The 17,722-nt window shown below is 58.2% G+C and overlaps 2 protein-coding genes across 4 annotated transcripts; one reads left to right on the forward strand and one right to left on the reverse strand.

Moving 5' to 3' along the window:
• Positions 1-78: 78 nt before the first annotated feature.
• On the forward strand, positions 79-4,293 carry Srrd (SRR1 domain containing). The gene is made up of 7 exons (XM_020174055.2): positions 79-239; positions 371-411; positions 1,442-1,701; positions 1,793-1,891; positions 2,491-2,645; positions 2,764-2,809; positions 3,060-4,293. The coding sequence occupies exons 1-7, from the start codon at positions 79-81 to the stop codon at positions 3,276-3,278; spliced, it is 981 nt and encodes a 326-aa protein (XP_020029644.2). The 3' UTR covers positions 3,279-4,293.
• Tfip11 (tuftelin interacting protein 11) lies at positions 2,723-16,008 on the reverse strand. 3 transcript variants are annotated; one of them, XM_020174051.2, is made up of 14 exons: positions 15,878-16,008; positions 15,197-15,284; positions 14,374-14,595; positions 12,295-12,448; positions 11,898-12,054; positions 10,638-10,765; positions 8,786-8,938; positions 7,099-7,623; positions 6,900-7,006; positions 6,329-6,497; positions 5,695-5,938; positions 5,288-5,430; positions 4,805-4,970; positions 2,723-3,882 (listed from the first exon to the last, which is right to left on the reverse strand). In XM_020174051.2, the coding sequence occupies exons 3-14, from the start codon at positions 14,580-14,582 to the stop codon at positions 3,527-3,529; spliced, it is 2,511 nt and encodes an 836-aa protein (XP_020029640.1). In that variant the 5' UTR covers positions 14,583-14,595; positions 15,197-15,284; positions 15,878-16,008; the 3' UTR covers positions 2,723-3,526. The 3 variants fall into 3 exon arrangements, with proteins under 3 accessions (XP_020029640.1, XP_020029639.1, XP_073916975.1); XM_020174050.2 differs by having other exon boundaries at positions 15,197-15,287; positions 15,878-15,988; XM_074060874.1 differs by having other exon boundaries at positions 15,197-15,317; positions 15,878-15,968.
• Positions 16,009-17,722: the final 1,714 nt, after the last annotated feature.

A 17,722-nucleotide genomic window follows, 5' to 3' on the forward strand; every position in this document is an offset into this window, starting at 1 on the left:
CTGGCAGGAAGCGGCCCCGCGGAGGAGGCGCGCGGCGGTGACGTAACGCGCGGCGCGCGGCGGTGACGTCAGACACCGATGGCGGCGGCCGCGCTGGACGCCTGGCAGGAGGCGGCTCCGCGGAGGAGGCGCGCTGCGGCGCGGAGGCCGAAGCGGAGGGCGGCGGCGGCGGCGGCGGCCCGCGGCCCAGAGGCGGAGCCCGAGGCGGACTTCGTGCTTCGTCGCCTCCGCGAGGCCGAGTGAGTGCGGCGCCGGTTCGCGCCTCGGCTTCCCCGCCCGGCTCCGCGGGTCCCCGTCCCGTCGGGTTTTGGGGGGTGGCGCGGTCCGCAGCCCCGTGGACGCGAGGTGACCGTGTCATGTCCTCCCACAGGCAGGACCTGCTGTCCTCCGATCTCTGGAGCTCGGCACGAGGTGGGTGCCACCTGCCCGGGGGGACGGGACGGGACGGGACGGGACGGGACCCTGCCCTCCTGCCAGAGCACAGCCTGCGTGCTGGGAGCCGCCTGTAACGTCAGAGCCAGCTGACGTCATTTTGTTTTTAGGAGGGAGGGGGGGAGAGGGAGAGGGGAGAGAGAGAGGGGAGAGAGAGTGAGAGGGGAGAGAGAGTGAGAGGGGAGAGAGAGTGAGAGGGGAGAGAGAGTGAGAGGGGAGAGAGAGTGAGAGGGGAGAGAGAGTGAGACGGGAGAGAGAGAGGGAGGGGGGAGAGAGGGGAGAGAGAGAGTGAGGGGAGAGAGTGAGAGGGAGGGGGGAGAGAGAGGGAAAGGGGGGAGAGAGGGAGAGAGGGAGGGGGGAGAAAGAGAGGGAGAGTGAGAGGGAGGGGGAGAGAGAGAGTGAGGAGGGAGAGAGGGAGGGAGAGAGGGAGGGGGGAGAAAGAGAGGGAGAGAGAGTGAGAGGGAGGGGGGAGAGAGAGAGGGAGAGAGTGAGAGAGAGAGGGAGGGGGGAGAGAGTGAGAGGGGAGAGTGAGAGGGAGGGGGGCGAGAGAGAGAGGGAGGGGAGAGGGAGAGAGTGAGAGGGGAGAGTGAGAGGGAGGGGGGAGAGAGAGAGTGAGAGGGGAGAGAGGGGGAGAGAGGGAGGGGGAGAGGGAGGGGGGAGAGAGAGGGGGGGACAGAGTGAGAGGGGAGAGAGAGAGAGAGTGAGAGGGAGGGGGGAGAGAGAGAGGGGAGAGAGGGAGAGGGGAGAGAGAGAAGGAAAAGTACACTCCCCAGGAAGGGGGCAGGTATGAGCCAGGTGGCTTAAGAGCAGCACCTGGAGCTCAGGAGCTCACGTAAGTTGCAGAAGGGTGTCACAAGCAAAGCCTGCTCGCTGTGGGACATTCTCTTGGGTTTGCGGCCCCCTTGGGCAGTGGGAGACCTCTCGGCCCACCCTTTTCCTGGCTGTGCAGCCCCGTGCTGGGGGACTGGCTCTCGGGGCTCTGGCTGAATCTGGGGGCTTGCTATTTCAGAAGCCATCTGCCATTGTGTCACAAAGCAGCTGCGACAGCTGGAGGCTCCCGTCGGGACCCTTCCAGAAGCTTTCGGCAGCCTGTATCTTGACTCACCACCAGCAGAGCCAGAGGGGGTCACTGGCTGCCACCCAGGAGGGGGTCTGGCCAGGGGCACCCACAGGATGCAGTGTGTGTGTTACGGCCTGGGGAACTTTGCCACCTGTGTCACAGCCCGCAGCCAGCTCGCCTTCCTGCTCCTCTTCCTGGAAGAGTGCCAGGTGGGTGTCCGGGTCCCTCCTTGTCCCCCCACCCTGGGCTTGGACACGTGCACTTGGCCGTGTGGGTGCAAGTGATGCTTTCTCTTTCTAGATTCCCAGAAGTCATTGCTGGGTCTATGACCCTCTGTTCAGCCAGCTCGAGACCAGTGTTCTGAGCACCCTCCATCTGGCCGTTCTGCGTGAGAATGAGGTGCGTGGTTCCAGGAAGGGTGCCAGGAGCCTTGTGACTATTGACAACGCTAAACAGGGCCAGGCCACAGGCCACCATTCAGTTCACGACTTTTCCAGGTGCCACTCTACTGGGGGAGGCCAAAGGAAATGAGTTATCCCTGCCTCAGAAGCACACGGTCACATCAAGGATGTGACCCACAGGCAATAAACCATGCGTGTGAGGAGCTGAGGCAGGACAGCCACGTTTGGGGACAGGAAAGGCCCCCAAGTCAGGGCTTGGACTGGAAGGTCACTGGGAACCGGGATGGTGGCACGTGCAGAGCTGGCTCTAGGGGACTTGGTGCATGGAGACTGTCACCAGTGCCGTCCCGTTCTCGCTGCCAGTGTCCCAAGAAGCCCTTTCACTAGTCCTGTGTTTGCGGGAAGCACGAGTCGTTTCTGGACACAGCGACACCGTGACCCCCTTTTGCACCAGATGATTACATGTCACACTGGCCTGACCAGCTATTCCACAGCAGAGCTGAGGCCTTTCCCACCTCTCAGCTCGTCATCTCTGTGCCCAGCCCGTCCCCTTCCCTGCCTCGCTGCCGTGGCCCTCACGGGCGCTCTGTGGTGCAGGAGGGGAAGCGCGGCGTGAGTGGAGAGTGCACTGTCTTCTACATGCCGCACTGTGGGACAGCCTTGTACAACAATCTGCTGTGGAGCAACTGGACGCCTGACGCCCTCTCCAGCATGCTGATCATCGGGAACAGCTTCGCGGGCCTCCAGGACAGGTGAGCTCACTGGGGTGTGTGTTCCCCGTTCTACCACTTGGCCCACTCCACACCCTGATTTGTCTCTGGACACTCACTGAGTTTAGGTCACCTCGCTTTCTTCCATCTTTATTTCCAGGTTGCCGACGAGGGTCCTGCAGGAGAGTTACCCCTACATTGCCAAGGTACAGCCAAGTGAGGGTGGGGGAGGAGAGGGAGGTCCCTGCTTCTCCTTCCCAAATGTCAGCCGCAGCAATGCTGCCACTGAGCGCTCCCTGGGCCTGTGTCCCCAGAGCTGTGACAGCCTGGTGCCTCTTAGCACTGCAGCCCTGGTTTTAGTTGAGTGCACAAAAACATACAAATGACAGTGGCCGATCAGCCAGAAGAACTGGGCGCTGTGACGCACGAGCCTTATGTGTGGACTTGTCCACTCAGGTCCTGGAGGCCTTGCACGAGCTGCCACTCCCTCAGACCCCGCGCTACTCAGACACCTTTAACGACACCTCCATCCACTGGTTCCCCAAAAAGAGGCTGGAGCGGCTCCCCAGGGACCTGTGGGCATTCAGGGAGGAGCCTGACTACCAAGGCTGTGAGGACCTTGAGATCATTAGGAAAGGGACAACAGATCCTCCCGCTGTGGACCTGAACGGGTGACGCCAGAGCAGGAGCTGCCAGCAGAACTGTAGTGGTGCAGCGACTCCTGTGAAGTAGGTCAGGTTGTAGAGAGGAGAACAGGGACACGCTCGTCGCGCTGGGTGTGCAGGAACTCAGTGTGGAACTGTCCTCGGTGGCTGGGCCACTGGCAGAGAGAGGCTCCTGGACAGAGGAGCCACTTGCAGAGGTGACAGGTTTCGGGTGCTGTTTATTCCCTGCAAGCCCACCTTGTGCGGCTGGCCTGCAGCCTACTTGGCCATGTCGATGAGGCTCTGCAGGGAGGTGGGCACCCAGGTCTTCTCGCCCTGCACGAACACCACCCCACGGTCGATGTAGACAACGATACGGCCGAAGGTGTACAGCTGCTTGCCCTCGTGCCGCTTCCCGATGACGGGCATGAAGACGATGTTGTGCTCCTCAGCCTTGGTCTCAATGAGGTCCTTGAAGCTCATGGGCACAGAGCTGGTGGCCACGCCAATGCCCCGCTGGGCCATGTTCTCGGCCTCCCGGCGCTCCTGCATGGCCTCGTACTGGAAGTCCTTCCTCCGCTCTGTGTGCGTGAGGTAGGCGATGTTCTCCCTCGCTCCTGGCTGCATGTAGGCACCTGAGGGACAGGGCGGCGGTGACCAGGGGCCAGGTGTGCCAGGGTGCCGGTGACTCTCGGGGCGGGGCAGGGGACAGGGTGGCACTGCCTCAAGGACAGCAGGCTCTACAGACCTCAGTGCCCTGGGGAGGTGAGACACCTGGCCAGCACCACTGGTTACAGCTGGATCTGCACACTCCCTGTCACCAGCTCTGACCATGGTCCCAGCCTAGGCGGCTGGTGGCCGCTTCTCTCCCTGAATTGTCTGGAGGTTTGCACGCCACGGTGCCTGAGATACATGGCTGCTTACAGGACGACAGGACCAGAAGTGCCCAGTGCCGAGGGTACAGGGCAGCAGCTCGGGGAACGTGAGGCCTGGGAGGGGACGCGGCACAGACGCACTGTTGCCTCATTAAACACAGCATACTGTGACGTCATCTGTGTGGTGTGTCTCTTCATGGGAGAGGGAGTGGGAAGAATGAACGCACACGTGGCTGGGTGGCCATGGTCAAGCTGGGCCTGAGCTTAGACACAGTCAGACAAGGTGTCATGCTGTGCTTTCACTGGCTGTGAGCGAGACAGAACAGCTCCCCTGGAACTGGCAGCTGTGAGCATGGAGGCTGAGCCGTGCCCTGCTTCTGACACGGCAGAGACTGCCGCCTACCCAGTGTCAGGTATGGACTCCATCCCCCTCCTGGGGCTGAGAGGTGAACAGCACTGGGTGTCACTGCCACCTGCCCCCAGCACACCCCAGGTGGCATGGCAGGAGGAGGGCCTGGAGTTAGACACAGCCCTGGTCAGCCTCCAAGCAGAAGCGCCCCTCCAGTCACGCTGGCCCTGGGCAGTCAACACAGCAGTGAGCGACAAAAGACTGATTCTGTCATTTACGTGTCCGGGACCTAGAACTCGGGGCTGGACCATCCCAAATGGGAATTGTACTCACCAACGTTGGAGGACACCGCCCTGTTCATGATATCAAGGGCTTCGTTAAACTTGTCCTTGACCGAGGGGTGGGCCAGCACCTGGTCGGAGAACATGGACTTCCAGCCCAGGTACCACTTGGTGATCTCCTCGTAATTGGGGCTGTTACTGAGCCAGGAGCACAGCACCTGCCAAAAAGCAACAAGAACCCTGCATCCCCAGCGGCACATGGGAGCAGTTTCCCAGGGGCTGTTCGTCTGCCCGTCCTGCTAGCCAGGGACTCCACAGGCTCACAGGAGCTGCAGAACCACCACAGCTGGACATGGACGGGGACCTCACAGTCCCCACTTCACAGGGCTGCAGTGAGGAGCCCAGTAAGTGCTGAGGTCACAGCTGGCCCGAGTGTTAAACCAGTACAGCGCTGAGAACCGCAGCTCTCTGTCCGCCCCCCTTATTGTCCCCTGCGCTGAGACCCCTCCCTCCTGGACGAAGCGACAGGACGCACCTGAAGCCACTTGGGGAAGAAGTGCTTTTCCACGAGCCCCACGAGGCTGGAGACGGACACCATTCCCTCCCAGTCCATCACCCAGTAAAAGGCGTCCATGTGCTGCTGGTGGGGGTTGATGACCAGCTCTCCGAGACACATGCCTGTGACACACACCGTCCCTACCTTGTCAGTCTTTGGTCCACATAAAGCTCCCAACAGTAGTCCCTCCCTCGTGACTTAGAACAGGGCACAGGCCAATCAGAACCATGAGGCACAGTGAGCCAGCTTTGTCCCTACAGACTCCAGGGCCACCCTGTCACTTAAGTCTGTTCTGCGGTGGGAAATACCGCGTACCCTGCATTTCCGTGAGCTCAGAGCCCCGCCTCAGCTGACTGCAGCTGGCCTGGGACGCTCTCCCCTCTTACCCAGCTTGGGCACAATGTTCTTGACCATGAAGGCCTCCCAGGAGCCGGGGGTGAAGACGTCTTTCCAGGGCTGCAGGATGAGCTTGGCTGAGGCGTCACTGGGGTGCCACTTCTGCAGGGCACTGGATAGCTTGCTGCGGATGGGGGAGTAGAGCGGCTCCAGCCGCGCCTGCATGAGGGGCAGCCACGGGTGGATCCACGAGTGGATGGGCACAGTGTCTGTCAGGGGGTTCCAGCTGTCCACCTGCACAGGGGTGGGGGACGGGTTGGTCACGCAACACCCAGGTATAGCTACGGGCCACCCTGTCCTTGGGGCAGGAGGCCCGCGGTCTGCACCTCATGGAGAGAAAGAACACAGAAACAACCCAGGTGCCTCACGGGCACATTCCATTCCATCCCAGACAGACTGCACACAGACGCACCCGGGCAGCCATGCCAAAGTCAGCCTCAGGCACGCAGCTCTCATTCACAGGCGATGCCAAGGCTGGGAACTCCCTTGGGAGGCCTGGGACGTCCCAGGGAGGCCGGAGCCGGTGGCCTCTGGCAGATGAGACGGTACCATGCTGACTGATCCCCCAGTTCCGGAGGCCTCACAGCATCCTGGTGTGGGAAGGCGGCCCCCGCCCCTGCCCACCTCCTTCTGGAGCTTGGGGAAGATGAGCTGGTCCAGAATGTTGTCCAGGACCCACACGGGGATGATGTGTGCCCAGCTATCCAGAAAGTCCACCATCGGGTCGCAGTTTCTCGGCTGCCACTGGGTGACGATATTTCGAACAAATGGCATCCAGACCTCCCAGATGAGCCTGTGGGACAGAAGCGGGCCACAGGTAAGTCAGTCACTGAGGCTTCAAAACCAAGGGAGTGTGCAGACAGCCTGCCCCTCCTCGCAACCCTCCTGGGTCCTGGCCTCCTGCAGGGCTGCTGCAGGACTGCCGGGCCCAGCACAGTGGCCGCTTCTCAGCCTCAGCCGCTTTCCCACCTACAGCCTCTACCCACAGCTGCTGCTCACCTTCTGGGTCACAGCCCCAGTGTCCCCTCTGACCCCTGGCCCAGTCCTTGCCCCGCACGGGGCTCGCCTGCCCTTGTACCAGCACATGTCTGTGCTCCTTGCTTGCTGCCTCTCCACTACTGTGGACAACAGCTGGCCAGAAAGACACGTGGCAAACCCAGTGTGGAATATCAGAGTCCCCAGGCATTGGCAGCACCTGTGAAAGGCGTCTGCTGAGAGATCCTGGCCGCCATGGGACAGGAGCTGGTCGTTCTCCAGGAGGCTCTTCCACTTGGAGATGGTCTCTGTGCCGTAGGTGCAGTCCTGTGGACACGGGCGGGTCAGCAGCCCTGCCGTCACACTGCCGCCCCTCCCCCAAGCCCACGCTCCCTGCCCGGCCCAGGCCCAGCCCTCACCTTGAGGGGGTCCCACTCCTTGAAGTACTCCTTCACGAGCGGGTAGACGATGGCCACAGCCAGGTCCACTCGGTCCGACATCCGGTACTCCTCGTGGTACTTGTCCTGCAGGGTCTGGAAGACGCGTGCACACTCGTCCAGCGTGAGGGGGTCGGCGCAGTGCGGCTGCAGGCGCCGCTCACACTCCTCCACCATGGCCAGCACCTTGCTCAGGTTGGCGATAACGCACTCCTCATGCTCCAGTACCTCCGCCATCTTGTCCAGCTCATGCGACAGGGTCACCACCATGTCCCGCTCATACTGCAGCTGCCGATCACTCTGGATGATCTCCTGCTCCGTGAGCTCGATAAGCAGCTGCAGGTTGTGCTCCAGCTCGGGCAGCGCAAAGCCTGGAGCCTTGGCCTCCTTGCCGGGCCCTGGTGGCAGCTGGGAGAGGGGCGGCCCGTCATCAGGCACGCTGTGCTTGTGACTGATCTGGCTATAGCTGTAGTAGACCTTCTGCTCCCGGCCCGTCATGTCGATGACCTTGAGAAGGGACAGAGGGAACAGGTTAATGCTGCCACCTGCTCGACACTTCGGAGCCCCGGGAAGGCCCAGGGACAAACAGGTGCAGCGAGCAGGTCTCTGGGACCCTCTGAATAGCTGGGGGGAGAAGACGCTGCAGGAAACACGAATTTCCACGGGGACTGTGTGTCACTTTGTGGACAGGCAGAGGCCGTACTGACCCACGTGGTAACAAGACCATAGAATCAAAAGGTGGCATTTTGCTAACACATTGCACACAGAAAGGGATCGAGCGAGACTTAAGAGGGCTCGAGAAGCACTGAGAATTTAAAGTGGGAAGTGTTTGGGAGGATGAACGGCTGCTGTTCTTACCTCTGCATTTTCTGATCTCTTAAGATGACCTGCATACTGCTCTTATAGTAAGGCTTTTTTTAATTTACAAACAAAACAAAACACACAAAAAAGCCAAGGTTACTGGATAAAGGCAAACTGGACACTCAACATCTGAGATGTAGCAGGGCCGTCTGGGACAGTGCTGAAATTTTAGGAGGCCATGCATGTGCCACCACACCAGCACCCTTGGGAGAAAGCAACAGGGGGCTGCTTGGATCTGGAATCAAGATGCTCGCTGGCTGAGACCCAGACACCCCATTTTAATTAGGCCCCAGTTAACCGGATGCACTGACATTTTGAGAACCTCCTCGGGCTTTTTTGAGCTCTGGGACACACTGTTAACAGCCAGCTGCCTTCACAGCTCCTTGACTACTTAGGAATGTGACATGACATGACAGGGACTAAACACAGTGGTGCTGGCAGAAGTGCCTGGGGACAAGCTCCTGCTTGCCGGTCAGCTGCACCTCCCAGCAGCTAAAGACTTTGAGCTCCTCCTTCCAGGAACCGACAGAGACAGGGCCGGCCCTTCACACCAACCTGGGGAGGCTGAGGCTGACAGCTGAGGAGGGCCTTGGAGCCCATGCAGCACTGCTGAGGTGTGGCATAAACGGGGGTGTGAGCTCCAGAGACGAACACTCTGCTAGTCCCTGTCATGCCCAGGGTGCCTGGCACAGAGAGAATCTCAGTGCCTGCTCCGTGTGTCACCAGCACCAACAGCAAAGGATGCTCACGAAGCCCAAAACCAGCCAGAGGTGCCAGGAAAGGTGGGAGCTGTGTGGGGCTGCTGTACCTTGACCTGAGAGAGCTCCTTCTGGGGCGCAGCGAGCTTCTTGCTGACCCTGCCCTTGGCCTTCAGCTCCTCCACCGTCTTGTAGGAGTACTTGGGCTTCTTCTTGCTCCCGCTGGGGTCCTTCCTCCATTGGCTCAGCTCCTTCTGAAACTCCTGATACAGGGAGAGGGACACAGTCAGTCACAGCAAGTGCCGTTCACAGCAGCTGGGGCCACCGAGGCCAGAGCACACAGTCCCCAGCCACAGCCGTGGGTCAACTGACACCGGGCTCCAAGTGAAGGACAGACCACCTGATGACACTTTCTGCCCTCAGGCACACAATGAGAGGAGAAAACAAACCAAAGATAACAGCGCCATTTGCCAAGCATTGCCAGTCTGGCACCACATTGGTTTTAAATGTAACACAAAGGACTAAGTACACTGAACCTGGGTTCTAAACACGAGCCTGTGTCTCAAAGCAAAGGTGCATTTGCGGTCAGGTGCATAGACGTCTCTGCGGGGAGGAAGCTGTCAGCTGAAAATCTACGGCCCAACACTCAGGAATTGGTTTTGGGGTTATTTTTGTGGTTCTTTTCTTGGGACCAGGGTTTGAATTCAGGACTTCACGCTCTCAAAGCACGCGCTCTACTGCTTGAGCCACACCTCCATTCCATTTTGCTCTGGTGATTTTGGAAATGGGGTCTGGAGAACTATTTGCCCAGGTTGGCATTGACCCCAGTCCTCCCAAGTATCTGGGATTACAGACATGAGCCATGGTGCCCGGCTTTGCTTTCATTTCTTATTTTATTACCTGTGGTACTGGGGACCAAACCCAGGGCCTTGCAAATGCTGGGCAAGCACTGAGCCCGAGCTGCTCCCTGGAACAGCATTTTAACCAGCTGCCTTTGCTTTTCTGCCCTGTACTCTTAGTCAGGATACTTTTCTTTTGGGGGAAGGGAGGGGAGGAGGGCCACTGGGATTAAACTCAGGCTTCTCTACCACTGGAGCCATGCCCCAGTCCTATTTTCTCTTCCCCACACTGGTTTAAGCTATCATTTTTTTCTCAAAAAGTGTCTGGGGCTGGGATGTGACTTGAGTGGTAGACCTGCCTGGCCCTAAGTTCAAACCCAGTATCATAATAACTAAAATAAAGTGAAAAGTACTACAAGTGCGTGGACTTGTGGTGGCTCTAGAAAAATCGAGGGAGAGCTGCCTCCTTTCAACAGCCCCGCCACCCTTGTGTGCACAGCGGCTCACCACACAGCTGCACAGGCCTGACACCTGTCGGTTGCTGGTCTGAGAGCCCGACAGTGTCAGTCCCACACTGTCAGCACCTTCTTCCTCGAGGAAGGTCAGCATCTCTTTCAGCATCCTGCTCTTCCTCACAATCATGGAGTGCAAAGTAATACTTCAAACTAGGACAGGCTGCCAGCAGACGGCTCCCTGCAGCACCAGGGTGCCCATGGCCATCAGGGCCCCGTGCAGTGGCTGCCACCTGTGAGTGCTGTTTATCCCCTGTCCACAGTGGCTTCCCTTACAGTCCCTTCACTATGGAGGTCAGAGTGTGTCCCTCAGAGCTGCCGGCCTCTCCACCTCCCTGTCACTAGTGCACTAGTGTCACGATGTCTTCGCTAGCCACACTGTGGAGGGCAGTAACTCTATCCAGGTGCTTCCTAGCACTCCCTCCCCGTGTGACACCACAGCTGCCTGTGCACATCGTGACTGCCCACAGGCTCACTGCCCGTCCAGCCTGGCACAGCCAGCATCCAGCATGGAACCTGGCACAATGGAGACTGACAAGAGGCCCAAGTGAGGGACAGCCAGCTACAGTGGCACAAGATACCCCCCGCCTGCATCCTTGCCCTGTGGTCACCTCCTCGGCCTCCTCTTCAGAGTCCACCACGGGGAAGTCCTGCAGAGACTGAGTGGCACGCTCAGAGCCATAGGCCCCCACGGCGCCCTTTCCCTTCCTCTGCTTGGCTTCAATGGGGTTGATGATACCTGGCAGCGTGGGAAAAGAACAGGAGAGAGACTTCAGACCCAGCAGCTCCTGTCGCAAGACCACGCCTTGGTCAGGAAGGGCGCCCTGCCCTGCTCTGTCCTGGGGCCACTGCAGGGTGTTGGTGCTGATCTCGGTCATTTACATCAGTTACTTCTGCTGTAACTGTCTGTTTGTGGAAGGGACGGAAACAGAACTTGTTTATAACTGAGAGCTTTGGCCATACTGAACCTAGCACTCCACTCACGCAGAAGCCGGAGCTACAGTGAGTGCAGTAACTCACGTAAATACCGATTCTGACTTAAGGGAGCTGCAGGTGCTGTGAGCCTCGTCTGCGCTCTTGGCGGGCCACAGTGCCAGGATCAGGTGACACCGTGCAAACCTGGAAGTAATCTCATCAGTTTGAAATGTCAGGACTTGACATTTCAATGACCTCCGTCCCCACTGAGTACTGCTGAGATCTCAGTTCTGGATTCTTCCAGCTCACGTCTTCAACACTGAGTTTCACTCACAGCCACTCAGAGACAGGATATGAGTGACAGACCACTTCCAGTGGGGCCGTCCATGGGAAATGGCTCGGGCCTGTGGGCAGGGGCTGTGTGAGGGCAGCAGCCGTGCACTGAGCAAGGCAGGGTCTGCTTGGCCACTGCACAGCCACGCTCACTGGCTACTCATGTTCCGAAGGACAGGTGACTGCCCAGGAACCAAAACCCTCTCAGGCTTCTGCAGGGCCCAGGAAGCTCACAGAAGAGAATGATTCGGGGAGTGGGGTGCAGACAACAGTGTGGGCACTGCTTCTGGGGGAAGTCCACCTGCAGTCCCAGGATAGCTAGGGCACAGCTAGGTCACGGCCATGCAAACCTGGAGTATTAGGTGAAGCTGTGTTTTAAACACTGACAACTAACTCAGTTTTTATAAGCACTGGCCCGGCCATCACCTGGCTCAGGCCCTCATGCTCTTCTCCCTCAAACAAGTTTTATCTGACCTGGGTCTTGAAAAAGCCAGGCACTGAGGAGTGGACTCTGCTGGCCGCCACCAGGCTGCAGAGCTAAAGGGCTCATTAGAGGGGAGAAGCTGGGAAGGAGGACTCCCTCGGGCCCCGCACAGTCCCGACACCAGGTGCTGAGGCCTCACCTTGTGCGTTCTTCCCGAGGCCCCGCCCAGGCACATAACCCATCTTCTGCAGCAGCTTCTGCCCGATGCCACGCGTGTGCCTCTCCCAGCTGCCAAAGTCCACGAAGGACTTGGTTCCGCCCGCAAAGCCCTTCTGGCTGGGCTTGAAGTTGCCGCCCTGCAAGGGGAAAGGTGACGGGAACAAAACTGAGAAGATGGCCTGGAGTTACAGAGCATTGTGAAAGATGCCATAGGAACAAAAGATACTTGAGTGACGCGGGTTGGGAAAGAAGAGGCTGCACCCCACCCCCAACACATGCATGCACGCGCACCAGGAAGGAAAGCGTGAAACCCCGGCACTGGGCCACAGGGCCTGGGCAGGTCAGCACTTGGGAGGCCATCTGCAGAAGAACTCTACCGTTTTTAGCTTTTTGGGTCCGAAATCCTTGGGGAAGTCCTCCTGCCTCACGGGCTTCTCTTCATCATCAGAGTCTTCCAACTCCGCTTCCTCAGCCGCCCCCTTCTTGAGCCCTGCGCTGATGAAGCTGACAGGGGCGGAGTAGTCCCGGGCCCTGCAGACAGACCACAGGTCTGTGAGGACAGCTCTACAGCCACCCCTCCTGCATGGGGATCCTAGGGATCCTGTAGGTCACCGTATCTCCCAGATCCACGTTGAACAGAGTAACGTGTTTACTTACAGGTCACACCTGGTTGCGTGTGATCGCAGCTGACATTCTTACTGCTGTGCTCACTTCAAATCTATGCCTGAGACTTATCAATATGTTGAACGAGAGCTGATTTTAAACTCAAAATGTGATGTGAGCTGGGCGCCAGTGGCTCACACCCATAATCCAGCTACTGAGGAGGCAGAGGTCAGGAGGATCCTGGTTCAAAGCCAGCCCGGGCAAATAGTTTGTGTGACCCAAACACAAAAACGCCCATCACAAAAAGGGCTGTTGGAGTGGCTCCAGCAGTAAAGAGTCTGCCTAGGGGTTTGCCCTGAGTTCAAACCCCAGGTCCACCAAAAAGATAAAAAAGCCAGAAGTGATGTGATAATCTAATTTTCCACTTACATTTTTCAAAACTTATTCCCTTCAAAATCATGGTTTTTATACACTGTTAACTGTAAAAAGCAAACAAGAGTACAAAGGTACATAAAAGTCATACACAAATGAGATTCATTAAAGACTATATAAAAGTACATTAACAGCGACACTAACCAAACTTAAAATTCACGTGAAAACTTCACCAAAATACCATAGGAAACTAATTCTGACACGTGGCGACTTAACCTCAGTACGTTAGGAGCCAGATGCATGGTAAATCTTTGACCTCAGTTCCTTGTGGCTAAAGGAACAGGAAGAAAAAACTGCAAGATCCAGTGATGCCCAGTGACAACAGCCCCAAGGCAGCAGAAGTCACGGGACTTTCCTAAAAACACAATGTAACCGTGGTTAAGACCAAATCCAGGGCTGGCGGAGAGGCTCAAGTGGTAGAGCCTCTGTCCTGCAAATGTGAGGCCCTGAGTTCAAACCCCAGTGCCACCAAAAAGAGACAAAGACAGAGAAAGAGACCGGTCCCAGATTCGAGTGCAGCTTCCCTGCCTATGCCACATCTGGCCTCAGTTTCTTTCTCTGTAAATTAGGAATAACAGTGAGCCTGTTCCACAGGGCAAGTGAGAGCAGGCTCTGGAGGGCCCAGACAAGTCAGCAGCCAACAGACGCTTGTGTTGTTCTTACACTTTTAGACGTCCTGGTGGGTGAGCAAAGCTGGGCTGACCCCTCACTTTCTCCCCAGTCTCTCTTGTGAAAGGGTCCCTTGAGAGGGGCAGAGCTAGGACTCACGGGCAGGGCCACCAGAAGAGACAAGCCCAAATCTGCCACAATGGCCAGGTGAGCTGAGGCCAGCATACACGTGACCCACACAGGGAAGGAGTTCAGCCTGGACCCTCACTCCCTGCCACCATCTTAGCCTGGGCCCCATCACCACCCCTGTGGGACCACAGCCTCAGTCTTCTCACAGAGCTCCTTCCCATGTGGTTCCCGCCTCCTCTGCACACCAGCAAAGGCTCATCCCAAAACCACCTGCCACAAATCCTTCTCAACTTTCCCCACCCACCCCTGCCGGCAACAGCCTCAGCCTGAGGGCTGCTTCTCCAAGGAAACTTTCTGACCCCCATCTGGGGCACCCCTGCTCTCCCTCCCAACCTAGCTCACAGTTAGGAAACTGGCCTGTCTGCACTGGTCACTAATGCCTGCCACCATCTGCCAGAGCCTGGGCTCCAGGACGGCAAGGCCCTGCACAAGGCCCACTGCTGCTCACTGAGCATGGACTGTGGCTGAATTCAATGAAGGAACGGCCTCCATCCCCACCCCGCCCAGCTGACATGGCAGTTAAGGGACTCAATAACACCAGTGAGGAGAAGAATCGGGGCCCTCCCCTTCTATTCCCCCGCCCCACCCCAAGGCCAGGGCTCGCGGTGTGTAGCAGGCCATACCGTTTGCCCCCAAAGCTGGGCCGCTCCTCATCTGAGTCACGCTCAGCCCACACCCCATAGGTGGCCTCTTCCTTGGTCTGCCAGTGGCGCTGCCGGTTGGGGTTGAACTCATTCTGGAGATCCCAGTCAGTGACCTCGAAGTTTTCCCGCTCATCGTCGTCGTCATCCATGTGGCCCTCCCCGTCCCGGTACAAGTGGGACAGCGACATGGCCAGTCAGTCACTAAACAGAGACAAGAAGGGCAAAGTCTGTGGAAGTCCAGAGCAGCAGGAGGCCATTCCTAGCTGCCTCCAGAACGGTCTCCAAGTTGAAAGCCCATTAAACTTGCTGCTACTATTCAATAAAGCAGATGTTAAAAACACAGAAAACAGGCCTGGGCCCAAGTATAGAGAACCTGCGTAGCGAAAACAAGGCCCTGAGTTCAAACCCCATACCACCAAAAAAAAAAAAAAAAAAAAACACTTGGAGCCAGGCGCCACTGGCTCACGCCTGTAATCCCAGCTACTCAGGAGGCAGAAATCAGGGGGGCTGCAGTTTGAAGGCAGCCCAGGCAAAGAGTTCATAAAACCCTGTGTCAAAAATACACAACCCAAACTAGGGCTGGTGGAGAGGCTCAGGAGATAGAGCACCTGCCAGGCAAGTGGGAGGCCCTGAGTTCAAACCCCAGTGCCACCAAAAAAAACAAAACAAACAAACAAAAACACCCACACTACGGAAAACAATCAGTACTAAAACGGATGAAAAAAAGGACTGGCCCAGCAGTCTACATGTTTCTTCAAATCCGTGATTTCCTTGGCCCAGCCCATCATAAAGTCATACTCACAAAACCCCAGAAGTAACCAGGTGTCCAGGGCAGACCAGCCTCAGAAACGGTGGCTCTTCCTGCTCGTCGGGCTTCACTCCTCTTCCTACTACTGAGGAAAGGATTCCATCTGGGCCCTTGCCTGTCCCAGGAAAGCCCAGGAAATGTTTCCGGAACATCACTTGATGAAACCCCGACGGCTGCCTGGGGACAGGCCCCGTCTGCGTGGCCTTGTGCTGGGGTCGGCACTAGGGTCTGAACTTGGGGCTTCGCTCTGCCCCTCGGGCCACAGCCCAGCCCAGGCTCCTCATCTTTTCTATTTTATGTTTTTGGGCTGTCACGACAGTGGGCTGCGACATGAGGGCGGCTGGGAGTTCAACTGCCTCTGCTTCAACCGAAGGCCGAAGCCCGGGCGGCGCCGCCTTTCAGCGGCCGCGGAGCAGCCGCGGGGCTGACGTCTGCCTGATTACACGCGCCTTTGTCTACCTGCTGGTGACCAAGGGCCGCTCGGCCTAGCGGGGCGGTAAAGACCTGGGAGCCGGGCCCGAGTTCGAAGCCAGCCCCGCCGAGGACCCGGTGCAGGGCAGGCCCCCGTCCACGTCCCGGGACCCGCACCCACCGCGCCCCGGACACCCGGCCCCGCGACGCCGCCGCCGCCCCCTCCCCGGCCCGACCCCCGCGACCCCCGCGACCCCCGCTCACCTCTCCCAGGCGTCCGACGCACCAAAACCGCTTCAAGACGGCCGCCCACAGACCAACTGCGCGCTGGCAGCCGGAACCCGGAAGTACCTGCGGCGCGCCGGAAGTGACGCCACTCGACAGCGGAAATGCCGCGCGGCTGCCGTGGCAACCGCTGGACGCTAGAGCCAGGCTGACCCCGCCCCGGTGTGGAATGGTTGGCGTGTCCTTCTCCGCCCGAGCTGTCCTCCCTTTCGCGTCCGCCTCGTCCAGCCTGGGCTGACTGGTGACGTCGCTGAGCCCCCTTGGCCTCAGGAGGCTCCTTTGCCAGCTGAGAAGAAGCTAAATCTCTAAAAGAATGCAGGAGCTGCGCGAGGTGGCTCGCACCTGTCAGGGCAGCTACTCGGGAGGCAGACATCAGGAGGATCGCGGTTCGAAGCCAGCCCGGGCAAATAGTGTCGAGATCCTACCTCGAAAAAGCCATCACACACACACACACACAACGGCTGATGGAGTGGCTCAAGGTGAAGGCCCTGAGTTCAAGCCCCAGTACCCCGCGCGCGCACACAGACACACAAGCCTGTAATCCCAGCCACTCGAGAGGCTGAGATCCGGAGGATCGAGCTTCAAGGCCACTCAGGCAAATAGTTCTGGATACCCCATCCCCAAAATAGCCAGAGCAAAATGGACCGGAGGGGTGGCTCAAGTGGTAGAGCGCCTGCTTTGCCAGTGTGAAGCCCTGAGTTCAAATCCCAGTCCCACCAAAAAAAAAAAAAAAAAAAGGGCACAGGACTGTCTCATAGAGACTGTGGGCCCAGGACATGGCACCCAGATGAGAATAAAGAGAGAGAAAAAGTGTCTCCAGTGTCCCGGGCTCTCGGGATAAGCCAGTTCACACAGAGCCATGGGTGCCTTGTGTGAGAAGGAAGGAAGGAAGGAAGGCGGGGCCGGCTCGAGAGTGCGCAAGTGTCCTCTCCAGGAGATACGTCCGTTATCTGCCTCTCCATCAGGAGCTCTTTCCTGATCTGATTAAAATGTGCTGACAGCCTATGTGCTAGACCTGGAGTTTAGACCACAGGGACCGTGCTCCCAGGGAAGCACACGGGGCTGGGTGTGGTGGTGCATGCCTGTAATCCCAGCACGGGGGAGGATGAGGCAGAAGAATTCTGAGTTCCAGGCCAGCCTGAGCTACATAGCAAGAGGCCCCGTCTCAAATATCCCAACATTTTTACAAAGGAAGAAAGCGCACACAGCCCCCGGAGTTCTGATCTTGGCTGTGCAACAGCAGGGCTGTGGGCCTTGGGCAAATCATTACCTCATTCCCAGGCTCAGTTTCCTCTTCTGCAAAATGGCCGAGAATTCAGTGAGAGGAGGCGTGGGGAATGAGGACTGTGGCTGGCCACAGCAGGGGCTTTGGGGTGTGAGTCGGGAGGGGTTTGTTACAGTCGCTCCTCTGAGAAGACACAAGAGGCCACTGTCGGTGTGCGCCAGGGGCCTGAAGACTTCATGCCCCCTGCAGGGTTGCTACGAGTTAAACGAGAACCTCTGAGGACCTTCGTGCGTGGGGACCGTGACCTAAGCGTCTCTGCCTCCCCGTGAGTGTGGAGTCGCTGTGCCTGTGACCTGGTATGAACTCGGCGGAACGGGAGACGGGGTTTCAGCACAGAAGTGCGGGGGAGTGGAGAGAAAGCGCTTTGACTTTTGTTTCTGTGGGGTTTTTTGGGGGGAGTACCGGGATTTGAACTCAGAGCCTCGTGTTTGCTAAGCAGGCACTTTACCACTTGAGCCACTCTCCAGCCCAAGAAAATGTTTGAGTTCGGCCTCACACAGAGGCCGGCTAGGCTGTAACAGGACAGAACTGGCCATGGG

This window comes from Castor canadensis, chromosome 18 (assembly GCF_047511655.1).
Source record: "Castor canadensis chromosome 18, mCasCan1.hap1v2, whole genome shotgun sequence".
Taxonomy (NCBI): domain Eukaryota; kingdom Metazoa; phylum Chordata; class Mammalia; order Rodentia; family Castoridae; genus Castor; species Castor canadensis.

Excerpts from the sequence above, each read along its gene's own strand:
- Srrd (XM_020174055.2), top strand. The coding sequence starts at position 79 with ATGGCGGCGGCCGCGCTGGACGCCTGGCAGGAGGCGGCTCCGCGGAGG. Across the intron at positions 1,702-1,792 it reads TCTTCCTGGAAGAGTGCCAG|ATTCCCAGAAGTCATTGCTG; the intron begins GTGGGTGTCCGG and ends TTCTCTTTCTAG. Across the intron at positions 2,810-3,059 it reads GTTACCCCTACATTGCCAAG|GTCCTGGAGGCCTTGCACGA; the intron begins GTACAGCCAAGT and ends TTGTCCACTCAG.
- Tfip11 (XM_020174051.2), bottom strand. The coding sequence starts at position 14,582 with ATGTCGCTGTCCCACTTGTACCGGGACGGGGAGGGCCACATGGATGAC. Across the intron at positions 5,939-6,328 it reads TCCCCAAGCTCCAGAAGGAG|GTGGACAGCTGGAACCCCCT; the intron begins GTGGGCAGGGGC and ends ACCCCTGTGCAG. Across the intron at positions 3,883-4,804 it reads GGCGGTGTCCTCCAACGTTG|GTGCCTACATGCAGCCAGGA; the intron begins GTGAGTACAATT and ends CCTGTCCCTCAG.